We start from the raw sequence: 21,768 nt of genomic DNA on the forward strand, positions 1-21,768 counted from the left end.
TGGAATATAAAAGCAGGGATGTACTTCTGAAGCTTTATAAAGCATTAGTTAGGCCCCATTTAGAATACTGTGAGCAATTTTGGGCCCCACACCTCAGGAAGGACATACTGGCACTGGAGCGGGTCCAGCGGAGATTCACACGGATGATCCCAGGAATGGTAGGCCTAACATACGATGAACGTCTGAGGATCCTGGGATTATATTCATTGGAGTTTAGGAGGTTGAGGGGAGATCTAATAGAAACTTACAAGATAATGAATGGCTTAGATAGGGTGGATGTAGGGAAGTTGTTTCCATTAGCAGGGGAGACTAGGATCCGGGGCACAGCCTTAGAATAAAAGGGAGTCACTTTAGAACAGAGATGAGGAGAAATTTCTTCAGCCAGAGAGTGGTGGGTCTGTGGAATTCATTGCCACAGAGGGCGGTGGAGGCCGGGACGTTGAGTGTCTATAAGACAGAAGTTGATAAATTCTTGATTTCTCGAGGAATTAAGGGTTATGGAGAGAGAGCGGGTAAATGGAGTTGAAATCAGCCATGATTGAATGGTGGCGTGGACTCGATGGGCCGAATGGCCTTACTTCCGCTCCTATGTCTTATGGTCTTATGGTCTTACGGCTCCGCCTTAAAAATCTTCAAAGGTGCTGCATCTGCAGTCTTTCGGGGAAGACAATTCCACAGACTCGCGACCATCTGTGAGAAAACATTTCTCCCCATCCCCATTTTAAATGGGCTACCCCCTTATTTGTAAACAGTGACCCCGGGTTTGAGATCCTCCCACAAGAGAAAACATCCTCTCCACATCCACCCTGTCAATACCGCCCAGGATCTTATATGTTTCAGTCAAGGCTCTGTGTCTGTGTCTTTGTGTGTGTTAGTGATGGAGGAGCTGGTATCTGAGAGTGAGACAGTGTGTGTGTGTTAGTGATGGAGGAGCTGGTATCTGAGAGTGGGACAGTGTGTGTGTGTTAGTGATGGAGGAGCTGGAATCTGAGAGTGAGACAGTGTGTGTGTGTTAGCGATGGAGGAGATGGTATCTGAGAGTGGGGACAGGCTGTGTGTTAGTGATGGAGGAGCTGGTATCTGAGAGTGGGACAGTGTGTGTGTGTTAGTGATGGAGGAGCTGGTATCTGAGAGTGGGACAGTGTGTGTGTGTTAGTGATGGAGGAGCTGGTATCTGAGAGTGGGACAGTGTGTGTGTTTAAGTGATGGAGGAGCTGGTATCTGAGAGTGGGGACAGGCTGTGTGTTAGTGATGGAGGAGCTGGTATCTGAGAGTGGGACAGTGTGTGTGTTAGTGATGGAGGAGCTGGAATCTGAGAGTGAGACAGTGTGTGTGTGTTAGCGATGGAGGAGATGGTATCTGAGAGTGGGGACAGGCTGTGTGTTAGTGATGGAGGAGCTGGTATCTGAGAGTGGGGCAGTGTGTGTGTGTTAGTGATGGAGGAGCTGGTATCTGAGTGGGACAGTGTGTGTGTGTTAGTGATGGAGGAGCTGGTATCTGAGTGGGACAGTGTGTGTGTGTTAGTGATGGAGGAGCTGGTATCTGAGAGTGGGACAGTGTGTGTGTTAGTGATGGAGGAGCTGGTATCTGAGAGTGGGACAGTGTGTGTGTTAGTGATGGGAGAGCTGGTATCTGAGAGTGGGGACAGTGTGTGTGTGTTAGTGATGGGAGAGCTGGTATCTGAGAGTGGGACAGTGTGTGTGTGTGTTAGTGATGGAGGAGCTGGTATCTGGGAGTGAGACAGTGTGTGTGTTTTAGTGATGGAGGAGCTGGTATCTGAGAGTGGGACAGTGTGTGTGTTAGTGATGGAGGAGCTGGTATCTGAGAGTGGGACAGTGTGTGTGTTAGTGATGGAGGAGCTGGTATCTGGGAGTGAGACAGTGTGTGTGTTTTAGTGATGGAGGAGCTGGTATCTGAGAGTGGGACAGTGTGTGTGTTAGTGATGGAGGAGCTGGTATCTGACAGTGGGACAGTGTGTGTCTGTTAGTGATGGAGGAGCTGGTATCTGAGAGTGGGACAGTGTGTGTGTTAGTGATGGAGGAGCTGGTATCTGAGAGTGAGACAGTGTGTGTGTTAGTGATGGGGGAGCTGGTATCTGAGAGTGGGACAGTGTGTGTGTTAGTGATGGGGGAGCTGGTATCTGAGAGTGGGGACAGTGTGTGTGTTAGTGATGGAGGAGCTGGTATCTGACAGTGGGACAGTGTGTGTCTGTTAGTGATGGAGGAGCTGGTATCTGAGAGTGGGACAGTGTGTGTGTTAGTGATGGAGGAGCTGGTATCTGAGAGTGAGACAGTGTGTGTGTTAGTGATGGGGGAGCTGGTATCTGAGAGTGGGACAGTGTGTGTGTTAGTGATGGAGGAGCTGGTATCTGAGAGTGGGACAGTGTGTGTGTTACTGATGGAGGAGCTGGTATCTGAGAGTGGGACAGTGTGTGTGTGTTAGTGATGGAGGAGCTGGTATCTGAGAGTTGTACTAGTTGTGTTAACGACAGTGAATCTCTATGACGTTGGATTCAATTACTTACACAATCTAGTCAGCCATAAAATCAACATCATTCCAGATCTGATAGCATTCTCCTGGCTAACCTCTGGGACTGTGTGGAGAAGGCGAGCAGAATTGTGGGTGGGTGGGTGTGGGGGCGGACTAGGTGATGGGGGCGGGGGTGTTGGGGTTGTTAAGGATGAGAGACTTTTTTTTGTGTTGGACCATTGTCACATATAACTTAGTGAATGAGTTGATGGTCGGGTAATCTTTCCCTGTCGAGATTAGACAGTGTCTTTACAACAGCTGAAGACAGATGGTTAAAACATGGAGACTTGACAAGAATGTCGATCAAACGAGCTACACATGGCTGTCTAGACGGAGCTGGGAGGGAGGAAGCTTAGGTCAGATACATTCTTGTCTGTCGATTAGTTTTACTGCTGCTTTAACTCTGTCCCCAAGTATGGAGAAGGCAGGGAGGCGGCCTTAAACACTCCGAACAGGAGAGAGGGAATCATTTAAAGAACAATTTCAGGAATATTTTTAAACATCCCTTCCCTCCTCCACTCCCCCCCCCCCCCCACCCCCCCCCCCCCCCCCCCCACCCCATCTCCTCCCCAGTGCCCCTCCTGTCCTGTCTTTGAAGCCCCATTATGGGATGGAGATTATACAAATGAAGATTGAGAAGTTGGAGTTGGAATTGGGTTAGGGGGAGGGGGATCGGTGGCAACAGACTCAATTTTGTCTGTGATGTTGTGGGCAGCTTTGGTCCCCTTACCTAAGGAAGGCTGTACTTGTCCTCGAGGCAGTTCGACAAACGTTCGTTCGACCGTCTCCTGGGAAGAGGGCTGCGACCCATGAGGAGACATGGCGTTGACGAGGCCGATATCCGCCTGGTGTTCGGAAAAATGAGGAAGGGATCCAGTTCAAACATATCGAATCCTGAAGGTGCTGAATTAACTGCATCGGTGCTGAGAGGTTGCTTCCCCCAGATTGGGGAGTCTAGAACATGGTCCCAGGGTAAGGGGCCGATCATTTAGAATTGAAATGAGGAGCAATTTCTTCGCTCAACAGTAAGGTTGCCGACTGCAATTAAATGTATTCCTGCAGGTTCCATCACATGACCTGCCCCCCACGCTCCAACCATTATTCGGCCAACACATTCGTCCTTGAGACGTCCGGCATTCCTACACCAATCGGAAAGCAAAAACTCATTTCCCAATCGGATGATGTTTGCCTGTCGGCCAAACAACCCTTTTTCACCCCATTTGCAATATTTTAAAGTCCGGTAAAGAAAAATATTGAGAGAAAATGACCAAAATGAAGTCCCGACAATCTTTCTTCAGGGTTGAGGACAGCAGGGTCCTATAGACTAATCTTCAGTACCTGGAGACCCCAGGCCAATTCTGGAGGGTTGGTAACCCTACTCAAGAGGGCTGTGGATCTTTGGAATTCTCTACCCCGAGGAGCTGTGGGTTGGTCAGTCATTGAGTAGGTCAAATCAAGAATCCATAGAATACCTACAGTGCGGAAGGAGACCATTCAGCCCATCGAGTTGCACTGACCTTCCGGAAGAGCATCCTTTCTAGGCTCACTCACCCTCCCTATCCCCATAAACCCACGCATTGATCATGGCTAATCCACCTAACCTGCACATTTTTGGACTGTGGGAGGAAACCGGAGCACCCGGAGGAAACCCACGCAGACACGGGGAGAACGTCCAAACTCCACACAGACAGTGGATAGATTTTTGGATGGTGAGGAAATCGAGGCATCTGGAGATAGTAAGATTGTAGATTAGCCGCAAATGCTGAGTGGCAGGGCAGGCTCGAAGGGCCGAATAGCCTTCTCCTGCTCCTATTTCTTATATTCACTTGGGCCGAGAAGGTTAAGGGAGAGTCCGACGAGGGTCTAGATTAGGGAAGATGTTGATAGGGTCGGTTGTTGATAGTGTTTTCGAATGGTTCCATGGGCACATTGGTAAGGACTGAGGATTCTACTGGAAGATCAAAGCAGGAAGGAGGAGGGAAGAGATGCTTTGTCCAGCAAGAGTTCTGGGAACAAAGTATGCTTCAACACAATGAGACCATTGAGATAAGGCACCATTTAGGGGTGGCCAACACTGGCCTGATGGACCTTGTCCTAGGTCGTAAATTTTAAGATACTTTGAAGGTTTTGCCACTTCTGATTGGTGTACACTTCCTGGGCGGTCACCTAGTCACTCACCTGAATGGCCCCACGACCTGTTAAGACGAGATGGTGCTTAGCGGCAGGGGGGCTACCTCAGCTGAGCCTGATCCTAGTTGTTAAAGTGTTCACAAGGTTAATAATCTGCTGCATTTGAAGCGCTGTTGCAATGAAAACTTCCCTATGGTGAAGCTTTCATTTACCCAAGGGAAGATAAGTGTGACGAACTTTGACCCGGAAGCTGTACAGTAAGGAAAATCTGTGATTTCTTTGAAATGCCCTGCAGAATCTGTTATTGTTTCTGAGAATGTTTGAAAAGGACTTTTAATCAATTCTAAAGGGATCAATTGCATTTTCTTGATTAATAAGAATTGCTGGATCATGTGACCTGGCAGTCCTTGAGTTGGGCGTAGTACCAACAGGAAGGAAGTTAACAGATGAAAGCTGTGTGTCTGGCAGATGCAAAGGAGAGCTGGAGGAAGAAGGTGATAAGCACCCAGACACTCTTGAAGGCAGTGTGTGAGCTGGCTAAAAAGTTCTAAAACCTGGAAGGCTGTGTGAATAGCTCAGAGACTTTAAAGAGCTGCGTGTTTTACCAGAAGTGGCCAAACCGGGGTGTTATTGGTTGGTCAGTTGAAAAGAAACTCGGGAAAAATGCACCATCAGGACTGATATGACCTGAGGGAGAGAGGGTTCATTGCCACATGACTTGCTGATGATAATCGGACCGGTGAAACACAAGGGGTGAAAGCGGTGTTATAAAGGACTCCTGACCTAGCTTGTGTGAATAGAAGAACAGCATGTTATAGAACTGTGTGGCTCTGTGATGACCTACATGGTAACGGGGAATGCGTGTAGTTGTGTGAGAAACATCTTTGTTGCCGTGGCTATTTGAAGTGAGATTTATTTGAAGTATTATCTGATTCGTGCTAAAATAAAAGTGAAATCTTGTTGGTAATTTCTTCATTTGCGGGACACTCGGTAAATTTGGTTATTTTGGTTTGTGGTTTCCCCTCTCCGATCATAACAAGAGCCGCTTCACAGAATCTCAGGATCTTTACAGTGCAGAAAGGGGCCATTAGGCCCATTGAGTCTGCACAGGCTCGCTGAAGAAGCATCCTGCGTCGTTCCACTCTCCCGGCCTTATCCACGCGACCTTGCACATCCTCTCTTTTCAGGCCGCAATCCAATTCCCTCTCCAGATAACTAACAAACTACAGTACAAACGGTAACGAATAAGTGAGTTCTCCTGGAGCTACCTATAATGCGATTGTCCTCCAGTACGACTTACTACCAACTGCTGGATCTGTGGAGTCACATGGTGGATCTCTATCACCACCTGCTGGTTGGAGGTCATGTAGATGACTATCTACAGTGATAGATAACTATATACATTACTGTGCATATGCCTATCACCACAATGGCGAAAGCTCTGTATCCCTGGAATCATTCTGGTTAACCTCCTCTGTGCTCTCTCCAACGTCTTCACTTCCTCCCTCAAGTAGGGCGCCCAACGGGCAGCAAGGTGGTGCAGTGGGTTAGCACTGCTGCCTCGCGGCGCCGAGGTCCCAGGTTCGATCCCGGCTCTGGGTCACTGTCCGTGTGGAGTTTGCACATTCTCCCCGTGTCTGCGTGGGTTTCGCCCCCCACAACCCAAAGATGTGCAGGGTAGGTGGATTGGCCGCGCTGAATTGCCCCAGAATTGGAAAAAAATGAATTGGGTACTCTAAATTTATTTATTTTTTAAAACGTATGGCGCCTAGAGCTGGACGGAGCCTCCAGGTGAGGCCCAACCTGTGCCTTATCCAAACTGACCTTCTTACTCTTTGTGATGAACGGTTACTGCCTTATCATCATGTAAGGTGATGTCCCCTTTAAGACCAGGCTTGGAACCCTGGGGACTCCGCCTCTGGCTCCGCCCATCTGGGAGCCATACATAAAGGCCTGCTTCATGGTCTGTATAGCAGTCAGCTCTCGTCCAAATCTGTAGCATAGTTATTAGCCTAATAAAGCCTTCTTTACAGTTTAATCTCTAAGCATCATTATTGAGGGTACCTCAATTTATTAGGCTAAACTAGATTCAGGATGGACGCAGGCCTAAAACCAGAGAAGCTCAATCTGGAAGCACGAACGCCGGAGGCAAAGGAAATTTTTAAATACTGGCTGCGGTGCTTCGAGGCCTACCTGGACTCCGCAGAGACTCCCATCCTGGGGCCACGCAAGCTGCGTCTACTCCACGCCCGGGTGAGTCACAGAATCTCCGCCACACTCGAAAAGGCGACGATTTATGAGGAAGCGATTGAGTTGCTCCGCAAGCGGTTTGTCAAACCCGTCAATGAGGTGCACGCCCGGCATCTGCTCTCTACCTGCCGGCAGCGCTCGGGGGAATCGCTCGACGAGTTTGTTGAGAAACTCACCGCGCTGGCCAGGGACTGTGACCATCAGGATGTGACAGGGGAAGTCCATATGAACATGCACATCAGAGATTCTTTCGTGTCCGGCATCCGCTCAACCTACATCCGGCAGCGACTGCTCGAAAACGGGGCAAAAGACCTCCAGGAGACGCTAACGCTCGCCTCCTCGCTGGAGGTGGCCCGACATAACTTGGGTACGTACCCCGCGGACTCTGCCAGCCCCCCCGGACTTCCTCAGACTCATCCGTATTATAGGCCTGCACCACGCGGCGACCCGCTCACCATGGGGGCACACCTTGGTACTTCTGCGGGCAGGGCCAGCACCCACGCCCACGCTGCCCAGCCCGCTCCGCGATCTGCAGCGACTGCGGGAAGAAAGGGCACTTTGCGAGGGTCTGCCTGGCCAGACCCAGGGGCCAGAAAAACAAAGAACAGCCGGCCCGAAAATCAGGCTCTCAGGCCCGCAGGCCTCGCAATGCTGCTGCGCACCAACCCGACACGTCCTCTTCTGACGCGTCATCAGCCTCGTGCGAATCATGGGAGCGGCCATCTGGTCGGCGGCCATCTTCTCGACCCGACACGTGCGACCAACGGCAGCGCCCATTTTACGTCTCCGACTACCCGCGACTGGGTGCGATCACCCTCGATCAAACTCGGCCAAAACACCTGCAGAACTCCATGATGCAGGTCCAGGTCAACAGGCACGACACTGCATGCCTCTTCGACTCCGGGAGCACGGAGAACTTTATCCACCCTGAAACGGTAAGGCGCTGCTCCCTACGCACCCATCCCACATCCCAAACCATAGCCCTCGCATCTGGGTCCCACTCGGTACAAATCACGGGGTACCGTATTGCGGATCTCTCGATCCAGGGTGCCAAATACACCCGTTTCAAATTTTATATCCTCCCTCACCTCTGTGCCCCCCTGCTGCTCGGACTGGATTTCCAGTGCAGCCACCGAAGCCTGACACTGAAGTTCGGCGGACCCTTGCCCCCCTCACGGTGTGCTGCCTTGCGACACTGAAAGTCGCACCCCCCTCGCTATTTGCTAACCTCACTCCCGACTGTAAGCCCGTCGCCACCAGGAGCCGGCGCTACAGTGCCCAAGATATGGCTTTTATCAAGTCAGAGGTCCAGCGTTTACTGGGAGAGGGGGTCATCGAGGCTAGCAACAGCCCTTGGAGAGCGCAAGTGGTGGTAGTCCGGTCTGGGGAGAAGAAGCAGATGGTCGTGGATTATAGCCAGACCATAAACCGATTCACGCAGCTTGATGCGTACCCCATTCCTCGCATCGCGGAAATGGTAAATCGGATCGCCCAACACCGAGTCTTTTCCACGGTCGACCTCAAATCTGCCTACCACCAGCTCCCCATCCGACCAAAAGACCGCCTCTATACTGCCTTCGAAGCAGCCGGCCGGCTCTTCCACTTCCTCAGGGTCCCCTTTGGTGTCACAAATGGGGTCTCCGTCTTTCAAAGGGCGATGGACCAAATGGTGGACCAGTACGGTTTGCTGGCTACATACCCGTACTTGGACAATGTCACCATCTGCGGCCATGATCAGCAGGACCATGACGCTAACCTCAAAAAGTTCCTCCAGACCGCCCGAGCCCTTAACCTGACCTATAACGAGGGCAAATGCGTTTTCCACACCACCCGGCTGGCCATCCTCGGCTATGTCGTGGAAGACGGGGTCCTAGGTCCTGACCCCGACCGCATGCGCCCCCTTAAGGAACTCCCTCGCCCCCGCAGCCTCAAGGCCCTCAAACGGTGCTTGGGGCTTTTCTCCTATTACACCCAGTGGGTCCCCAAGTATACGGACAAAGCCCGCCCACTCCTAAAGACCACCACTTTTCCCCTCGGCTGAGGCTCAATCGGCCTTCAACTGCATCAAGGCCGATATCATCAAGGCCGCCATGCACACGGTGGACGAAACCATCCCTTTCCAGGTAGAGAGCGATGCATCAGACATCGCCCTGGCTGCTACCCTCAATCAAGGAGGCAGACCAGTAGCGTTCTTCTCCCGAACCCTCACCGCCTCCGAGATTCGACACTCTGCAGTCGAAAAGGAGGCACAAGCCATTGTGGAGGCTGTGCGGTGCTGGAGACACTACCTCGCCGGTAGGAGGTTTACCCTCATCACCGACCAACGGTCGGTCGCCTATATGTTCGATAACACGCAACGGGGCAAAATAAAAAACGATAAAATTTTGAGGTGGAGGATCGAACTCTCCACCTACTCGTACGATATCAAGTATCGTCCAGGGGAGCTCAACGAGCCCCCAGATGCCCTGTCCCGCGGCACATGCGCCAACGCGCAGGAGGACCGCCTGCAAGCCATCCACAATTACCTCTGCCACCCGGGGGTTACCCGGCTCGTCCATTTCATCAAGTCCCGCAACCTACCTTACTCAACCAAGGAGGTCAAGACCATGGTCAGGGCCTGCCAGGTCTGTGCGGAGTGCAAACCGCACTTCTATCGGCCAGACAAGGTTCGGCTCGTGAAGGCCTCGGGCCCCTTTGAGCGACTGAGCGTGGACTTCAAGGGGCCCCTCCCGTCCACCAACCGTTATGCCTATTTCCTCACCGTGATCGATGAGTTCTCCCGTTTCCCATTCGCCATTCCCTGCACCGACATGACCTCAGCCACGGTGATTAAGGCACTGCACAGCATCTTCACCCTGTTCGGTTTCCCTGCTTATATCCACAGTGACCGGGGTACATCGTTCATGAGCGATGAACTGCGTCAGTATCTGCTCAGCAAAGGCATCGCCTCGAGCAGAACGACCAGCTATAACCCACGGGGAAACGGGCAGGTGGAGAGGGAGAACGCGACCGTGTGGAAGGCTGTCCTTCTGGCCCTGCGGTCGAGAAATCTCCCAACCACCCGCTGGCAGGAGGTCCTACCCGATGCCCTACACTCCATTAGGTCATTCCTCTGCACGGCCACAAATGAGACGCCTCATGAGCGATTGTTTCTCTTCCCCAGGAAGTCTACCTCCGGGGTCTCGCTTCCACCTTGGCTGACGGCTCCGGGACCTGTTCTTCTCCGGAGGCACGCGAGGAGCCATAAAACGGAACCCCTAGTTGAAAAGGTCCGACTGCTCCACGCCAACCCCAGTTACGCCTACGTGGAGTACTCCGACGGCAGGCAAGATACGGTTTCCCTCCGGGATCTGGCGCCCGCTGGATCCTCCACCACAGACGCCCCTTCCCGCGCCGCTCCCCTGCAGGACCCGTCGCCCCCTACAACACACCCCCTTCCGGCCCTACCACCCGTTGGTGAGCTCCTACCGTGCGCCCCCCTCTTTACACACCCCGCCGGCGCCGGCTCCGCTACCCCCGGCCCTGTCTAGTTCCTCTGCCCCGACCCGGACCAAAGCTCCGACCGCTGTGCTCCCGGATGTGCCCTCAACCGGGACGTCCGTGCCCGCCGCACCACCGCCCGAACTGAGGAGATCGAGGAGGACGATCCGGCCGCCGAGACGGATGGACCTATGATGGCACTTCACCCCCGCAGGACACCTTTTTAAACAGGGGGTGAATGTGATGAACGGTTACTGCCTTATCATCATGTAAGGTGATGTCCCCTTTAAGACCAGGCTTGGAACCCTGGGGACTCCGCCTCTGGCTCCGCCCATCTGGGAGCCATACATAAAGGCCTGCCTCATGGTCTGTATAGCAGTCAGCTCTCTTCCAAATCTGTAGCATAGTTATTAGCCTAATAAAGCCTTCTTTACAGTTTAATCTCTAAGCATCATTATTGAGGGTACCTCACTCTTGTACTCCAACACCCCTGTTCATAAAACCGAGGGTGCCATCTGGCTCATTTATCTGCTCTCTCCTCAGAAAGCAGCAAAGTTGGTGTGGGTCGGAGTCAATGATTGCAAACCACAACCCTGTGGTGGCGGACGGAGTTGTTCCTGGCAGCATGAAGGAAAATGAAGCTGAACCAGAGAGAAAATTGCAGCCCTTCCGGGGCCTCAATTTATTCATTATATAAATTCCCAAAATAGCAACGCATTTTCCTTTGACGGATTAAATATCTCTCTCTCCTTTCCTCTGGAGGCGACGCCACAACTTTGGTCTGTGAACAGTCCAGCATTAGCAACACATTTAAAAGAAAAGGAATAAAAACATCTACTTCAGGATAGGGTTCAAAACGGAAGCTCAAAGGCCGTAATTTTGCGGCCTCTGCCGCCTGGCCTGATAGTCCGATCCCGCCGGAGTAAACTGGGATGCCCCGCCTCGTCCAATGCCGGGGGGGGAAACGTGGAGGGGCGGGGTGAAATCTTCGTCGTGGTCAATTCTTATTCCACTGGGTAACAGTCGCTGGTATACAAGGGGTTTGCGGGGCTGTCCCCAAGCTCCCAGGGTTGTTGTACGCTGTTAACTCTGAACCCGCTGCCGGAGGAGGTGGTGGAAGCAGGGACGATAGTGACATTTAAGGGGCATCTTGACAAATACATGAATAGGATGGGAATAGAGGGATACGGACCCAGGAAGTGTAGAAGATTTTAGTTTAGACGGGCAGCATGGTCGGCACGGGCTTGGAGGGCCGAAGGGCCTGTTCCTGTGCTGTACTTTTCTTTGTTCTTTGTTTGTTTGTTAAAGGACGTAGGCATCAGCAGAATGGAAAGGGAATGGATGGGGGGGTTTGGAAGGTTTCATCGGAGGGGTGGCCTCGTGGAGCATTCCGGCCCATCAATGGGCCGAGCTCTGGCAGAATTGACCTCGGCGCCGCCCCAGAGATGGAGGGTTCAGAATGTAGCGAGTTTGAGATAGGCTCCGAGACTCTTTTTGTTTTACATTTAGCGTACCCAATTATATTTTTTCCAATTAAGGGGCAATTTAGAATGGCCGATCCACTTACCCTGCCCATCTTTTTGGGTTGTGGGGGTGAGACCCACGCAGACACGGGGAGAATGTGCAAACTCCACACGGACAGTGACCCAGAGCCGGGATCGAACCTGGGACCTCGGTGCCGTGAGGCAGCAGTGCTAGCCACTGCGCCACCGTGCCGCCCTTACAATCTGTCTTGTTGATGGCGGTTGAGGGAGATAAATTTGGCCAATGGGATGGGAACAAAACTATCCCAACAAGAGGCTATACCTGAGGGAGAAAGATGAGGCTGGTTTTGTTTAACATTCAGTCACGGGATGTTGGCATCGCTGGTCGGACCATCCCTAATTGCCCCTTGAGAAGGTGGCAGTGAGCCGCCTTCTTGTACCGCTGCAGTCCATGTAGGTGTAGTTACACTCACTGTGCTGTTAGGGAGGGAGTTCCAGGTTTTTGACCCAGCGACAGCGAAGGAACGGCCGATATATTTCCAAGTCCGGATGGTGAGTGGTTGGAGGGGAACCTCCAGGTGGTGGGGTTCCCAGGTATCTGCTGCCCTTGTCCTTCTAGGTGGGAGCGATTGTGCGTTTGGAAGGTGCTGTCTAAAATAATTTTGGTTTTGGTGAGTTCCTGCAGTGCATCTTGTAGATGGCACGCATGGTGCGTCGGTGGTGGAGGGAGTGAATGTTTGGGCAAAGAACAGATTTTAGTTTCTCGGAAAGGAGCGAGCTGTATTTCTTCAATTGCTCCCTTCTTGAGACTTTTCCTTCAGTCCTTCCAGCCTTTCATTGGGTTCCTGCTTCTCACCATCCCTCCCTCCTTCCCTCTGCGCGCCTTGGCCCATCCCCCATTCCACCCCCTCCAACCTGCCACAGCCCAGATGGAGTAACTCATCCAGTAGTGCGTCAGTTCCTGAGATAAGCGAGTGGAGTGGATTAGCATTTGCATTGTTTCCCTCTCTCTCTCTCTCACGTGCGATGAAAATGTGAGTTGTGGGGACAGATTGCCAGTCATTCATTCTTCAGTTTGTTTCTGCGTCTTGCTTGCAATGCAAGCCTTTTGACCTGGCACATTCAACCAAGCCAAGATTCCGTGTTAGTCAACCTTCCCTCCCTCGTCGCTCATCTCGTCCCCTTGAAGTCATCCCCATCTCTAAATCGTCCCCTGTCCGACTTGCCTCCTCTTCCTCAATTCACACACAACTTTGTCGCTGCCCTGAATAATGGGCCTTCTCGGGTTCCTCAAGAAAGAGGAATAATTAAGACAGCACCACGCGGGAAGCTCTTCTCAATGGCTCTGTGTCTGGAGAGCTAAATTTGCTCTTTTCCTTTCACAAAACAAAGACCCTGACAATTGCTCAGAAGCGAGATGGACAAATCTTTCAGCATCTGATTGAATAGCAATAATGGACTTCTCGACAAATTGGCTGATAGGTTGAGAAGATTGATGGACTTGACCTTCGACCTTGTTCTTCAGTCACCCCCCCTCCCCCACCCCGTCGTATCCGCAGTCTGCTTACGCTGGTCACGTGACCATGGTGACTCAAGCTGATTGGATTAGGAGAGATCACAGTGTGGGTATGAGCAGCTGTACGATGGCTTTGATTAAAGGTTTGCCACACTTTACTAATAGGAATAGGTTTTAAATTTTGACCCTGGACAACAATGCGGGCGACAGGGAGTGACAGATGGCCTTACTTGCTCTTGGGCAAAAAAGGTCTTTCCCACTTTGTTTTTACTCTCTTGCTGTCCACCCCCATTCGCTCCTCTCCTGAGAGCATCAGTTCCTGCTGAGGCCATGGGCTTCACCGTCACTTAACCACCCTTTGGCACACTCTGTCCATGCCCACCGCCATTCATTGTTTGAGTCTGGAGAGTGAGTGGCAGTCAGCTGATTGACCCTGTGGTGCATTGCAGCCAGGCTTAATCCTTCCCTTCCACTGTAATAATAATAATCTTTATTGTCACAAGTAGGCTTACATTAACACTGCAATGAAGTTACTGTGAAAAGCCCCTAGTCGCCACATTCCGGCGCCTGTACACAGAGGGAGTATTCAGAATGTCCAATTCACCTAACAGTACGTCTTTCGGGACTTGTGGAAGGAAACTGTACAGACACATCCCTCACTCTGTCACATGCACAGCCCTGACACTCGCCCTCATTCACAATCACGCCCCTCACTCTTGCACACCCGTCACTCTCGCACTCACACAAAGGCACATGCTGTCTCTTTCTCTCTCTCTTTCACATACACACATTCTCTCACACAGATCTAGCAAACACACACCTCACTCAGTCACACACACCACCGCACTCATACACCACACACACACTGATATACTCAGACACACACTCTCAGTCACACACACACCTGACTGATAACCCAAACACAACTTACTTGCACACACACACACACAAACTCTCACATACACCCCAAACTCACAAACAGACAGACACACACACACACACAGATCGCCTCGCACACATACGCACTTCCCTTGCTCACACAGAATCACAAACACACTCATACTCATGTTCCATAGAAACTTGTAAACTTCCAACAGGATTAGACAGGGTAGATTCAGAAAGAATGTTCCATATGGAGTCCAGACTAGGGGGGGTCATAGTTTGAGGATAGTGGGTAAACATTTTAGGACTGAGGTGAGGAGAAATTTCCTCACCCAGAGAGTGGTGAATCTGTGGAATTCGCTACCACAGAAAGTAGTTGAGGCCAAAACGTTGTGTAATTTCAAGAAGGAATTAGATACAGCTCTTGGGGCTGAAGGAATCAAGGGATATGAGGGAAGGCAGGATCAGGGTATTGAACTTGATGATCAGCCATGATCATAATGAATGGCGGAGCAGGCTGGAAGGGCCGAATGGCCTCCTCCTGCTTCTATTTTCTATGTATACTTGTGTCTTAAACCCCATCTGTCAGGCGGGAAATCTGCCATCCTTACCCGGTCTGGCTTACATGTGACCCTTGACCAGTTAACTCTGAAAATGCTCTCCCAAATGGTTGAAAAAGCCACTCATTTTGAGGGTAATTAGCGATGGTGCTTGATGTTGGCCCAGCCAATGATACCCACATCCCACGCATAAATAATAACTGCAGTGTCGACCAGCCGAATGGTTTATTCTAAGGGCAGCACGGCAGCACAAGTGAATAGCACATGTGGCTTCACAGCGCCAGGGTCCCGGGTTCGATTCCCCGCTGGGTCACTGTCTGTGCGGAGTCTGCACATTCTCCCCGTGTCTGCATGGGTTTCCTCCGGGTGCTCCGGTTTCCTCCCACAGTCCAGAGACGTGCAGGTTAGGCGGATTGACCGTGCTAAATTGCTCCTCAGTGTCCAAAACAAGGTTAGGAGTGGTTATTGGGTTACGGGGATAGGGTGGAAGTGAGAGCTTAAGTGGGTCGGTGCAGACTCGATGGGCCGAATGGCCTCCTTCTGCACTGTATGTTCTATATTCTTTGTTCTCTACTTAATGACACGTACAGACCCACAAATGTACACAAACTCACTCACATATACAGTCACTCACACTCACATTCACAATCCCAAACTCACTCAAACGCTCACTATAGATAGTTTGGTGCTAATCACGTCCAGCCCCTCCACATAAGCCATCATGGAATGGGAATTGTGGAAGAGAGAGTTCGAAAGGGACATCTGACTGTACACAGGGCCATGACACTACTTGGAAGAGCAAGGGCAGCTCTCCCCAGTGTCTTGATGACCCTTATTGGAAACAGGTCACTTCTTTCATTCCTTTCTCTGGGAACGTGCTGGGTGGGAATTGACTGCTCCCGGATCCCCAATAACGAGGACGCCTGCACTTCCAAAAGTAAATCATTGGCTGGTGTGTGGAATTGTCTCCCCCAGAGATCAGTGGGGACTGGGTCATTGAATATAGTGTCAGGAAAACAAAGGTCGTTTTAAAGGATTTATATGTGTGTTGTTAAACATTAGAAATAAGCAAGAGTTTTTAGTGAGTTTAATTTAATGTTTCTGTGCCGAGAAGGGTTAAACCTATAGTTAGATTCTTGCTGGACAAAGGTGCTGTATGTGTGGGGGTTGGTTAAGTTCTAACTGTGTTTCTATTATGCTTGGAGAGGGCTATGGTGTGAAGAATAAATAAAAGGCAGAAGAATATGGGTGTTGCTTCGCAACTGAGGCTTTTTAAGGTAGGGAATCTTTTAAGCTTTAGTTTAGTTACTTTGATTGCAGTTGGATATAGGTAGTGAGAGAGAAGGCAGCACTCACAGCTCTGCTAGAAGTAGTTAGTTCAGAAGACGAGAGAGGGAACATCTCTCTCAGCTTTGCTAGAAGAAAAGCTGTACCATGGAGTAATGGTTAAAAAACCAAGTGCAGAGATCTGAAGAGCAGCTAGTTAAGGAAACTAGGGAAATTGCCAAGAAGTCTGCAGTTACAGGTACTAGAACAGAGCACTGTTCAGTAAAGACAGACCGAGCTGAGAAGAAGGCTGAGACGCCAGAAAGTTGTCTGAAGTGATTTTCGGGCTTGTGAGATCCTATGACAGCCTGTGGAACGCGAGTTGCAATAACTGTGGAAATCAGTGGCTCGATTTGTGGGGTTTGTGTAAAAGTAGTTAAGACAAAGGAAATCCTAAAGGGGTTGGTGTAAAATCCTGGACTGGATTCACTGCTAAAAGTGGAGCGGAAGCGTTGTTTAAAAGTGTCATTTAGAAAACCTGGTCCGGATTTCGGAATGCAAACCGCTAAGGGAAAGCATGCATAAGAGAGAGAGAAGATTTTAAAGTGGGTTTTTGGGTAAGGGTGTGGAAATTCTCACGTGCAAATCACCGGGGGGGGGGGGGGATTCTGATTCTGAGGAGACATCTACAAACAGTTGGGGTTCAGATTAGAGAACGTATTTGCCGGCTGCCATCTTGTGTGCTCAATGAGACCATTGTAGATGAAGATGTACTTTTTAATCTGTGTTAATCCTAATACCTGTGTGTAATTCTTAAACTAAAAGAGGAGTATTGTATCATCATACAATGTTTTCGTGTTTAGTAAGTGTTTTTTTCTTGTTGTTCAAACAAATTAAAGGACCGGTGATTCTGTTCCTCCACGTTTCATTTTTTAAAAAGTACAATTTACCATCTTTTGAGCAGAGGTTCCATTCTGGAATCTTCCCGTCCCATTATAACGGCAACTGGGATTGTTACAATAGTCGGGGCTGTTAGATTGTTGATCGACAAGGGAGTCAAAGGTTACGGGGAGACGGTTGCGGAAATTGGAGCCCCAGTCAGATCAGCCATGATATTATTATACAGCAGAGCAGGATCGAAGGGCCGAGTGGCCTATCCCCTGCTCCCATTTCTTATGTCAGTACGCAGAGGGTTTGGGGCTGACCACCGTGGGGGAGGAAATGCAGACTCCCATTTGAAAGGAAGACGTCACTCACTCCTGTGCTCGGAGTGTTCACTGCGGGTGGGGGGCTGGGGGGGGGGGGGGTGGTGGTGGTTGGGGCGAGGTGCAAGGAGGGTGCTTGAACCCACACCCTTCTACTTCACCAGTGAGGGTGCTACCCACTGTCCGAGGATAAAATCATACCTTGAATGCCTCCCGAGTCTATGTGGTTCAGTATTCCATGAGGCGTTCCGATACAAGGGCAAGATAACAATCGTCTACACAAGACAAAACCCATTCTCTGCAAGGATATAGGCATAAGCAGCACTGAATTATTATTACAGTGAAGATACTTTGAAAATACTAAATTGGCTGTCAAGCATATCCAGAGAAGGTTCACTCGGTTGATCCCGGGTCGGGAGGGATTTTCTGATGAGGAGAGGTTGAGTAGGTTGGGCCTGTGCTCATTGGAGTTTTGACGAATGAGAGGCGACCTTATTGAGACGTATCGGATTCTCGGGGGGTTTGACAGGGTCGATGCTGAGAGGTTGTTTCCCCTTGTGGGAGAGTCTAGGACCAGAGGGCAGAATCTCAGAGTGAGGGGTCGCCCATTTCAGACAGAGATGAGGAGGAATTTCTTCTCTCAGAGGGGAGTGAATCTGTGGAATTCTTTACCGCAGAGAGCTGTAGAGGCTGGGTCGCTAAGTGTGTTCCAGGCTGAGACAGATCTTTAATCAGTGAGGGAATCGAGGGTTATGGGGATAAGGCAGGAAAATGGAGTTGAGGATTATCACATCAGATCAGTCAATGATCGCATTGATTGGCAGAACAAACTCAATGGGCTGAATGACCTACTTCTGCTCTGATGTCTCTCGGTCTGCGGAAGTGGAAGGTGCTATATAAATGCAACTTCTTTCCTTTCAAGATACAGCTTCCGGCTTGGTGCGGTAATTTGGGTGATGTGACCACGCCGTATCTAACAATGTCTTCCTTTCTCCCTGTTCTTCCACCCACACCCACCTTTCTGCCCCCAGAATGGGCTGAGACGCCAGGAGCTCGCGTTTGTCACCCCCCTCCAGCAACTGGAGAGGCAGGTCAACGACCTCCGACTGGAGGCAACCCAGACGTCTGGTGGGGAGCCGGAGACCGACAGCCGCCCGAGTTCAGGTAAGCCATGACCTGGGGAAGAGGTGGGTAGGGTTGGGGGCGGGGGTGAGTATACGTAAAATGTGAGTGACTTACAGACTTGCGAGCCAACGACAGGGAGCTAAATTCCTCTTGAACAGAATTTCTTTCAATTATTATGTGGCATTTCTTGCTGATTTGTAGACCAGGCAGTCCATTCCCATAAACGGACAATGATTCGGAGCCCTTTATTCAATCAGCTTGCGGATAGACGTACCCGGGTGTAGAATCATTCACCAGCTTCGCCCAAACGGGCAATGCCCACTAACGCTCTTCCTGCAGATCTGAAGGTGTAAAATGTCATGTTACTGGACCAAAGGTGACAGGTTAAATCAATTTGGTCAGGTTTATTTACAAGTGTAATAATATACAGAATCAAAAATGGCACCATAAAATCTCATTGCGGGTTAGTATCAAAAGTTACTCAGTACCTTTTCTTAAGACCTTACATCCCAAACCGTAAAGATATAGGAATCAAGGTAAAGGAAATTGCGAGCTGCACAACATTTCGTGAAAATGTTTTCCCTCAAATCCCCCTCTAAATCTCTTGCCCCTTAACCTTAAATCTTTGCGCCTTATTCAGTCCTCAACTAGAGGGAAAAGTTTCTTCCCGTCTACTCTATCTATGTCCCTCATAATTTTGTACAACCCAATCGCAACCCCCCCCCCCCACCCCCCCCCACCCGGCCTCATCTGCTCCAGGGAAAACAACCCCAGCCTAACCTGTTTCTGGAGGGGGGGGGGGCGGGGGAACACAAACAAAAAGTGCTGAAAAGCACATCTGCCTGTAACTGTGAAGAGGAAAGATAGGTCCCAGATGTTTACGTTCGAGCTGCACGGTGTCTCAAGTCGAGGGTTTGAGGTCAGTTTAGGGCAAATGTTTGATTGCTGAGCCCCTGAAAAGTAGCCTTCCAGTGTCACTGTGATCTAATTGGATAGTCTAGCCACTGAGCTCAGGCCTTTTAATCATCGCTCGGTCTGTCTCTGCTCCGCTTCTGTTTATCTCCTGACCATTCACCGCTTTTTCCCCTGTACCAGCCTCTCTGTTTTCTATCTTTTCGAATGGTCTCTGTGTGTGTCTCTCTCTGCCTTTCATACGAATTAGGAGCAGGTTACGCCACTTGAATCGGTTCCGCCATTCAATAAGGTCACAGCTAATCGAATTGTAACTTTCCGGCCTACCCTCGATAACCCTTCACCCCTTTGTTTATCGCAAATCTATGAAGAGAAGCTGGCTAGGCTGGGGGTTATTCTCCTTCGGGCAGAGAAGGCTGAGAGGAGGGCCTGATTGAGGTGTCCAAATTATGGGGGACCCAGATTGGGTGGAAAGGAAATAACTTTTCCCCTTAGTTTTTTTTTTCTTTTTTAAAATAAATAAATTTAGAGTGCCCGGTTATTTTGTTTATTTATTTTATTTTGTTTCCAATTAAGGGGCAATTTAGCGTGGCCAATCCACCTACCCTGCACATCTTTGGGTTGTGGGGGCGAGACCCACAGAGACACGGGGAGAATGTGCAAACACCACACGGACAGTGGGCCGGGATCGAACCCGGGTCCTCAGCGCCGCAGTCCCAGTGCTAACCATTGCGCCACATGCCGCCCACTTTTCCCCTTAGTTGAGGTGTCAATACCAGCGGGCACGGATTTAAGGTAAGGGCAGAGGAATCAGAGAGGATTTGAGGAAAATCCTTTTTCACCCAGAGGGTGGTGGGAATCCGGAACTCGCTGCCTGAAAGGGTGGTGGGGGTGGGAACCCTCACAACATTTAAGCAGCATTTAGATGAGCCTTCGGAACGCCCCAGTGCACAAGGGTGAGGACCAAGTGCTGGAGAATGGGATTACACTAGATAGGTGCTTGATGGCTGACGCAGACATGATGGGCCGAAAGGCTCTTTCTGTGTTGCTTGGCTCTATGATTCCACCTCTATGTTAAAAATAGTCAAAGGTTCTGCTTCCGTTGCCTTTTCAGGAAGAGGATTCCAAACGCTCACAGCCCTCTGAGAGAAAAGGTTCTCCTCATCTCTGCGGCACAGTGGTTAGCACTGTTGCTTCACAGCAACAGGGACCCGGGTTCGATTCCCGGCTTGGGTCACTGTCTGTGCGGAGTCTGCACGTTCTCCCCGTGTCTGCGTGGGTTTCCTCCGGGCGCTCCGGTTTCCTCCCACAAGTCCCGAAAGACGTGCTTGTTGGGTGAATTGGACACTCTGAATTCTCCCTCTGTGTACCCAAACAGGCGCCGGAGTGTGGCGACTAGGGGATTTTCACAGTAACTTCACTGCAGTGTTAATGTAAGCCGACTTGTGACAATAATAAAGATTATTATTGTTATGCTTTAAATGGACGACCCCTTTTTTTAATCAGTGACCCCGAGTTGTAGATTCTCCCACAAGGGGAAACAGCCTCCCCACACCCACCCTGTCGAGAATCCCTCAGGACCTTTTGTTTCAATCAAGCCGCCTCTCACTCTTCTAAACTCCAGCGGACACAAACCTAATTTGTCCAACCTTTCCTGATCAGACAACCCACCGGTTCCTGGTATTAATCGTCTCTGAACGGCTTCCCACACATTTCCCCCTCACTCCCTCATTAATTTTTTTTTTGTTATAAATTTGGGGCTGGTTTAGCTCACTGGGCTAAATCGCTGGCTTTTAAAGCAGACCAAGGCAGGCCAGCAGCACGGTTCGATTCCCGTACCAGCCTCCCCGAACAGGCGCCGGAATGTGGCGACTAGGGGCTTTTCACAGTAACTTCACTGAAGCCTACTCGTGACAATAAGCCATTTTCATTTCATTCAATTTAGAGTACCCAATTCAATTTTTCCAATTAAGGGGCAATTTAGCGCGGCCAATCCCCTGACCCTGCACATCTTTGGGTTGTGGGGGCGAAACCCACGCAAACATAGGGAGAATGTGCAAACTCCACACGGACAGCGACCCAGAGCCGGGATCGAACCTGGGACCTCGGCGCTGTGAGGCAGCAGTGCTAACCACTCCCTGATTAATCGAATCTATTTCTCTCATTGTGTGTTTTATTTACTTTACAGTCTTTCTCTTCAATCCTCCTCTCTTTCTCCAGCCAGATGCCCCTTTCCCCACCCCCCCTCTCTGTGTCTGATTGTGTTTCTGCCTTTTTATTTGTTTATTCCCCTGCGCGTCACCAGTGGCCGCAATTCATTGGCCCTAAAGCACTTTGGGGTGTGCTCAGGTTGTGAGAGGCACTGTCTCTCTTTCTGTCTCCCTCGGTGCATTCTCCTGTCCGCCCATTGCCGAGTGTGCACTCAACAA

General features: G+C 50.5%; 1 protein-coding gene across 6 annotated transcripts in view; it reads left to right on the forward strand.

Moving 5' to 3' along the window:
* LOC140402389 (guanine nucleotide-binding protein G(I)/G(S)/G(O) subunit gamma-8-like) overlaps positions 1-21,768 on the forward strand; it is a 385,252-nt gene that overhangs the window by 73,686 nt on the left and 289,798 nt on the right. For 5 of the 6 annotated variants that reach the window (XR_011938131.1, XM_072490133.1, XM_072490132.1 and 2 more), the window contains exon 2: positions 18,334-18,466. Coding sequence is in view for 4 of the 6 variants with exons in the window: in XM_072490133.1 (XP_072346234.1) it covers positions 18,334-18,466 (133 nt within the window). In the remaining 2 variants the exon portion in view is untranslated. Of the gene's footprint in view, positions 1-18,333; positions 18,467-21,768 lie in introns of those variants that run through there. The other variant, XM_072490136.1, reaches the window with a different exon arrangement.

Source organism: Scyliorhinus torazame, chromosome 25 (genome assembly GCF_047496885.1).
Source record: "Scyliorhinus torazame isolate Kashiwa2021f chromosome 25, sScyTor2.1, whole genome shotgun sequence".
Taxonomy (NCBI): domain Eukaryota; kingdom Metazoa; phylum Chordata; class Chondrichthyes; order Carcharhiniformes; family Scyliorhinidae; genus Scyliorhinus; species Scyliorhinus torazame.